The sequence below is a fragment of the Triplophysa rosa genome, linkage group LG15, assembly GCF_024868665.1.
Source record: "Triplophysa rosa linkage group LG15, Trosa_1v2, whole genome shotgun sequence".
NCBI classification, from domain to species: domain Eukaryota; kingdom Metazoa; phylum Chordata; class Actinopteri; order Cypriniformes; family Nemacheilidae; genus Triplophysa; species Triplophysa rosa.
Genome location: NC_079904.1, coordinates 5,453,386 through 5,460,406, shown reverse-complemented (window position 1 = coordinate 5,460,406; position 7,021 = coordinate 5,453,386). Strand labels below are relative to the sequence as shown.

The 7,021-nt window shown below is 39.4% G+C and overlaps 1 protein-coding gene and 1 long non-coding RNA gene across 5 annotated transcripts in view; one reads left to right on the top strand and one right to left on the bottom strand.

The window, feature by feature from the left end:
• Nucleotides 1–1,688: 1,688 nt before the first annotated feature.
• On the bottom strand, nucleotides 1,689–6,651 carry angel2 (angel homolog 2 (Drosophila)). 2 transcript variants are annotated; one of them, XM_057353191.1, is made up of 9 exons: nucleotides 6,309–6,651; nucleotides 4,843–5,318; nucleotides 4,523–4,752; nucleotides 4,320–4,389; nucleotides 3,763–4,184; nucleotides 3,548–3,656; nucleotides 3,265–3,313; nucleotides 2,742–2,908; nucleotides 1,689–2,275 (listed from the first exon to the last, which is right to left on the bottom strand). In XM_057353191.1, exons 2-9 carry the CDS (start codon nucleotides 5,309–5,311, stop codon nucleotides 2,112–2,114), a joined length of 1,680 nt encoding a protein of 559 aa, XP_057209174.1. In that variant the 5' UTR covers nucleotides 5,312–5,318; nucleotides 6,309–6,651; the 3' UTR covers nucleotides 1,689–2,111. The 2 variants fall into 2 exon arrangements, with proteins under 2 accessions (XP_057209174.1, XP_057209173.1); XM_057353190.1 differs by lacking the exon at nucleotides 6,309–6,651 and adding an exon at nucleotides 5,687–5,876.
• The window catches only part of LOC130565988 (uncharacterized), a 36,831-nt gene continuing 34,994 nt past the window's right edge, over nucleotides 5,185–7,021 (top strand). For all 3 annotated transcript variants that reach the window (XR_008964423.1, XR_008964422.1, XR_008964421.1), the window contains exon 1: nucleotides 5,185–5,296. This is a non-coding gene — a long non-coding RNA (uncharacterized LOC130565988). The remainder of the gene's footprint in view (nucleotides 5,297–7,021) is intronic.

The window sequence follows — 7,021 nt, the reverse complement described above, 5'->3', positions numbered from 1 at the left end:
AAGGACATACGTTAAAGGGGTCATATGGCGCGAATACGTGTTTTTCTGTGTCTTTGGTGTGTTATAAGTTGCCCATGCATGTATTAGACACGTAAAATTGTAAAAATTAAAGTGTCGGAACAGAAGATGCATTCTATCTAAAAGCGAATGCTCACCCAGACCTGCCTGAAACGCCTCGTGTGACCACACCCCCACAAATCCACGTCAGCTGGTGGTATGATTTGACTAAGACCGCCCAAATGTATACGCAAGTAAGGTGGGCGTACCTGCCAGTACAATTGCTTTGGAACCTGATGTTCGGTAAGTGGTGTTTCATTTCTGCCACACGCTCGCAGCATTCGACCAATCACTACGCACTGGTTAACTGGCCAATCATAGCACACCTCACTTTTCAGAGCGATGAGCTTTGTAAAAAATCCACGCGTTTCAGAGAGGCGGGGCAAAGAGGAGATACAAACATGCCTGGTGTGGAAAATATAGCGTTTTTGAACCTTAAATCGTGTATACACATTGCATTACATCTAAAACAAGCGATAATATTCGTTTAAACCATGTCATATGACCCCTTTAAAATACACTCCATTGGCTGTGAACGCATCACCAACTGGGTAAAACAGAGCAGAGAGCTTTGAATAAAAAACCTCACATGGAACTGCAGCTATCTGCAAGTTTTCCTTCACGTACAGAACTTAAATGTGCTGTGTGCATCTGATTCACACAGAGACACGCAGTGGATATGGTTAAATGTGAAGAATGCAGCTGTCACAATAGTGAGAATGGATGTTTAGGATTGCACACAGTAGGTTACATCTGGAAAGGATGGATTATGCGAATGCATGTTTGTAAAAAGCATACATCACTCATTTTTCAATCATTCTCATTTGGCAGGATTACATAAGGTCACCCACTGTAACATTTCTCTTCAGTGTCAGTGAGTAATACATCTGCATAGCAACAGCTACCAAAGAGATTAAAATATAAATGCTCATCAGTCTGTCTTCTTGCTTAACACAAATGCGGTGCTGTAGACACCTTTAAATCCAGCTGTCAGACCACATGGGGACAAAATGAAAATCTGTCAAGTCTGTCGCCACTACTTTTAAACTGCTGTGAAATATATGAGAAACAGCTTCTAATCTCTCTACACTTATTAAAAATAAAGGTGCTTAAAAGGTTCTTCACGGCGATACCATAGAAGAACCATTTCTGGTTCCGCCAAAAAAATATCTTTATGGAACCAAAAGGTTCTTCTATGGCATCAAAAAACCTTTTGAAGCACCTTTTTTAAGAGTGTAGTTGGCAGCCAAACGTCTGATGGATACAAATAATATATTTTTATGTCATCTGTATCTGCTAGGCTTTCAGATAGATTTAGTTATTAAGCAGCTGATGATTTTTTTTCTGGGGACCAACACATTTAATAATTTTCTCTAATTGAACACACCTGAATCATATCAGCTCACTAGCAGAGCACTCAATAAGAAAAAACGCATCAAATAGTCCACAGGCCCAAGTTAAAGTGCCACATAGCATGTAAATCAAAACATTTTAATTACAAAATGTGTTGAAAACATGCAGGGAAAATTATTCCTGCACATTTTGTCCAATGACTTTCACTGACCTTTTACTTTTAATGAAAACAGCAATAACACATTACCAATACACAAATAAGACTTAATTAGACTTAATTACTAGATAAAATTATTTATTTACTATATTGCTCTTTCAATCTTTAAAATGTATGCAGATGAAACTGATACACCTTTTAAAATCTGTTCAAACTGAAAATAAAAATATAAACATCTTAATTCACTGACTTCCTTAGTGTCAAAGCTGCCTTATTTTTTTTTTAAAAACCACCCCAACACATTGGAGTGAGATGTGTGCGAGACTGCCCCATTACAGACAAGCTCCAATTCTTTTCATTTTGTCGTAAGACAAAAAATGAATATGTGACAATTTATAATCAAGTTTCTGATTGTATGAACACCATGTCCTGTGTAACACAGTCACGACTGAACTGTTTACATCGAACTGTGAGTTTACAGTCATTGTTAATCTGGTCACACACTGCAAGCACTTATACGATGCAAGTAAACACTGCAGATCTCTCAGCCTTCGGTTTGAGGGTGCAGACGGAAACGTGTCAAAAGGGGCAGGTGGTCAGAAGAGTTGTGTTTGTTGGGAAGGCCATTGACCCTCTGGAGTTCAGCTTCCCCCACCAGGGCAAGTCTGCCCAGCAGCTGCAGACCCCTGTCTGGTGACACACTGCATTCTGGGTAAGAAATAAAAAAAGGATGGGTGTGTTTATATGCACAGTATTGCACAAATTTTTCTTAAAGGAATAGTTCACCCCCCAAAAAATAATTTCAGCATGTTTGATGAATATTTTGTTACTCGTTTATTTCTATGTTTGTGTTGTTGGGGTTTATGATGCACTAATCTTTGACAGTGGTCAGTGGTTTGTTATAAAGGTATAAATGCGATCAGTGCCATGGTAACCCCGCAGCAGAGTTTTTTCTGTAGAAGCTACTGCACTGCATCAAACTGCAGCATCACAGCTCGCATGCTTACAGGAGCGGTGATGTAACATCTACATTGGTATTCTACCTGCATCCTTTTGAGAGCACATTTTCAGAAATCAAATATGGAAATACAAGTTTATGCAACAAGGTCGCCCGCAAAGTGCTACAGCCACTTTATAAATTTAAAAAGACTGCGGCAAGAAATATAAATCACACCTGGATGAGCCATCATATCCCCCAGAGCTGCGGAGTAAAAGATGTAATCGACAGTGATGGCTGTCCGTGAGTGGCAGGTGGTGATCTCAGGATGGCTGCTCTCTTTCAGGTAGTGGGAGTACGCTGAGGTCAGCTTTAAACTGTGCTGAATGCTAGGCTTAGTAAATCTACATGAGAAAACAATTATCAATGTTGGTAATTAAAAATGAACGTGCTGACATGAGAAATACAGAGGTTGGGTTTTAAAATGACAAAATTGAAAACATAAATATACAAAAAAAGATTAGAAATGAAAAGTTTATAATTCAATTATTAAAAACGTATTTTTTTTAGTGATTATTTAATCAAAACAACCCAACTGCAGATTGCTTGATATTACTTGGAATGCACAATAAAAAACGTGATTTTTGAAAATGTAAAAACTGAGTTCTGTTTTTTCAACCAAACTCTTCAAATATTTGAGCATCTAAATGACATGCCTTTGTCATGATAAATGAATATAGGTTTAGATATCTGGATTTACCCATCAACTGCTGTTAAAGCCGCCTGCTCCAAATCCTTCACTTCAGGATCTGTGAGAAGAAATAATAACATTAAATCTTTTACAAAAAATGCAATTACAGCTTATTATTCAATATATAATTAAATCAATGCAAGAGGCTTTTACAGAAAAAATGCTTGCAATGTTATTTATTTGTTCCCTTTTTGTCAATGGTGAAATATAGAATGTTGCCATCTTTAACAAATTGGTTGCTGTTTTATATCAGGTAATATATAATATGTGATTAGGGCTAAAAGGTGAACACCTTTGCTTGGGGTTTCATATTGGCAGTGCTGAGAGATGCCCAGACTTCTGGGCCAAATTGGCACGGTGAGTATACGCTGCCCTCTTGGGTTCTCCTCCTGTCCTGACACCTGCAAAACCAAACAATTTAAGAGATGTCAAGGTTGTGAAAGATAAAATAAACTTGCAACATTTAATATAATACAAAAATACTTTTTCATTCCAAGATTTTTCTACCTTCCCAATAGGCATGCCATCATATTCCAGTCTGCTTTCCTTAATAAAGTGATACAGAGGAGACCAAGGAACAGAGTTAAAATCCCCACAAAGCACCAGAGGACAGACGCCGCCATCAGGTAACTGGGCCACCTGGCTTATCTTTGCCAGCAGCAGAGCCAGCTGGGCCAGTTTAATGTCACCGCGTCTGGGGTTGTACAGTAAATGTGTGTTGGCCACGCATATGTTTGCAAAAGAGCCATTGCAGTCAATAGGCCGCAGCAGCAAAACCAGGCCTACGTTATCACGGTCGAGGAGAGGGATGCCACGACGGAAATACTCCAAAGGATGACAGGAGACGAGAGAGAAGCGCTCGCGTTTGAAGACCACAGCACATCCGTCAGGCTTCACGCCTGTTCTTCGTTTGAACTCGCAGTGGTAGCCTGTTTAAATGGCAGGGAACTGAATATTATACATTATACAAAAAAAGTCTGAAGAAATTAATGCATACTGAAGAACAGACACCAACGAATCAATAGAAACCTAAAACTACTTAAGGATTACTTAAAGAAAAATACCTAAACATTCTAGAGAAGGTTTGATTTGTTCTTTATAATGGTCCTCTTGCACCTCCTGCAGGCACATTATCTGTAGTGAAAATGATTGCAGAAATATCAGCACATTATTGGATGTTGTACACAGTTTTATGTGTGAATGTGGACAGAAGAGAATAACATTACAGTGGCCAAAATGAATGAATGCAAGCGGTTCGGTCACTTACATCAGCGCTGTGCTGTGCCAACTCCTTGATTATATTTGAGAACCTATAGTTCCAATCCAGAACGCAGGCATTACAGTGTTTGTATAGGTACGCATTATCACAGAGCAGGTCCTGGGAGAGGATATTGTAGGACAACACGGTGAAATCAAACGGCAATTTTTGTTTCCCCCTCTCTGCAGACGTTCTAGCATCACAGAGGTGAGAAAAATCCTTCCAACGTCTCTTCAACTCTGTAATGACAAGAGTGGATGGTTTTTACTTTTAAAACATATGTAAATAATGTCAACACAACAATACAAGTGTAAACCCTTTAGCCTCACCTGGTGTGGCTGCAGTACTTTTAGGGCTTGAAGGAAAATTCCCAGGGGGAACTGGAACATTAGCTCCATTTCTAAGCCATTCAGGACTTCCCTTAGGACTCCTGCTGCCTTTAGGAGGTGAGCGTTCTTCTGAGCGTGAAGATATTTCCGCTGGTGACCTTCCATCCGTGCTCTTTCTCCTTTTCTGTGGTGGCTCTGTTTCAGAATGGTCCATCAGACCTCTAGAAAGATGAACGCCTTGTCTGGGATGAGTGTGGGGTAGGACACCGGTATTCCTCCAGGAGCTCCAGTTATATGGATCTGGAGGACGCGGGGGGCGATTGAAGGGATGTCTGACAGTGCCGAAAGAGGTAGATTGGTGCTGAAAGTGTGGCGGTCGTGTCCACCATGAATGACCAGGCGGATACCAGTGTCTCAAAACGGTCCGAGCTGGCGGAGAGCCCATTGTGCTCAGGTAACGGCCAAACATGGGATGACTGCAAGAGGAAAAATAAACAGTGCTAAGAAAAACAATGCCATGGTTTTACTATGGTAACACTTACGGTAGTTATGTAATTCTATTAGAAATATTGTAAATTCATATTATATCTGTCAAGAGGTGTTCAATACACATGCTAATGAAGATGTATTGGCATTGTTTTCCTTTATTATTTGACCAAAGATGACGTAAAGTTCACCTAATATTGTTTCATTCAAGTAAACATTTTTTTATTTGTATTATGCTTGGTAGAAAAATAATGGTTATTTTAATGCACACAAGCGTCATAAAGTAAAACAGAAAATGTCAAAACGAACATGCTTGGGTTCAACACACACAGTCGATGCTAATATGAAAAAAGCTTACTTGGACGAAACACCGGGCCTGGCATAGTTAACATTCCTGTGTCGAGACATGTAACGTTCTCATATCCTAAAACTACTCTTTAACACCATTCAAATGAGTTAAAAACTCATTACTAAAGCAATAAACGATTCTGAAAAGACGTCTAGAAATGCTTTATGCTAGCAAAACAAACAGCTGTTTCAGACGAGGCGCAGATCGATCGGCGGATGTCATCAAAGTACCGCGAGAACTATTAGAAAGTATACGGAGCCGCCTGCTCTCGCGGTACTTAACGTCACACGTCGATCAGTCTGCACAGCGCCTAAAGTCGAACGGTTGCGTTGGCGTTTTAATATGATGTGTTAACGGAAAGCACGATGTGACAAAATACAAGTAACGACAGAGCGTTGTGTTATTTTATTTCGCAGTGAGGTGTAGACGACAGGTGCGGTCCTTTTATAGTTTACTAAGCAGTGTGATAAAACAATTGCGGGTAAGTTAGTAATGTAGTCGTGTAGCATAGAAGATATACATAAGAATCTGCCCTTCGCTCGCAGCGTGGAGATTGAATCATGATTCATCACCAGCGCGGTCTAGCGATAACGTCAATATCAGAAGACAATTTGTTTGTCGCTTAATTTACCTGATAATTTGTGATATATACACAGTGGAAGCTTCAATCCAACAAGTCGTTGCCGCAGTAAAATGGATTCGGGAGGCTGTGCGCTCTTGTATGCATTCACCGGACTGTGTGTGGTTTCCCTGCTGGTAAAAACAATAGAAACCATCACAGAAATGCTAATTGTTTTAATGTGAATTAAACTGGTTGTAATGGAAACTATAATGGGCTGTGGGGGGGATGGGGGTCACTGCTGGTAACGTGTTGGTGGGATGTTTTCTGACGGATGGGAACCAATAGAACACCCACATACACTGTATTCATATCATATGAGTTTTTTTTTTGTTGAGTTTTTTGTAATCGAAAATATTAGATTCTCTCTCTTTATATATTTTTAGAAAGGTTGGTACTTTGATATGGCACATATTTTATATATTGTGTGAAACACATGAATACGATGATTGTCAAACTTTGTTCAACTTTTTAGACTTTTTTTTATCTGGGGCCTTTGTTAATGCCACATACTTACAAGTAATCCACATACTTACAAGTAATCTCAACTTTATATTTCCTCGAAGCCTCATGAAACACAGCAGTTCCATCGAATAATGGAATGCATAGTCGATATAAAAAACTGGATGAGTAACAACTTTTTATTACTGAACTCGGACAAAACGGAAGTGTTACTTATTGGACCGAAAACTGCTATAAGTAACAACCAAGAATACTGTTTAACT

Excerpts from the sequence above, each read along its gene's own strand:
- angel2 (XM_057353190.1), bottom strand. The coding sequence starts at position 5,736 with ATGTCTCGACACAGGAATGTTAACTATGCCAGGCCCGGTGTTTCGTCC. Across the intron at positions 3,314-3,547 it reads ATATGAAACCCCAAGCAAAG|ATCCTGAAGTGAAGGATTTG; the intron begins GTGTTCACCTTT and ends TTCTTCTCACAG. Across the intron at positions 2,276-2,741 it reads GGATATGATGGCTCATCCAG|AATGCAGTGTGTCACCAGAC; the intron begins GTGTGATTTATA and ends TTTCTTACCCAG.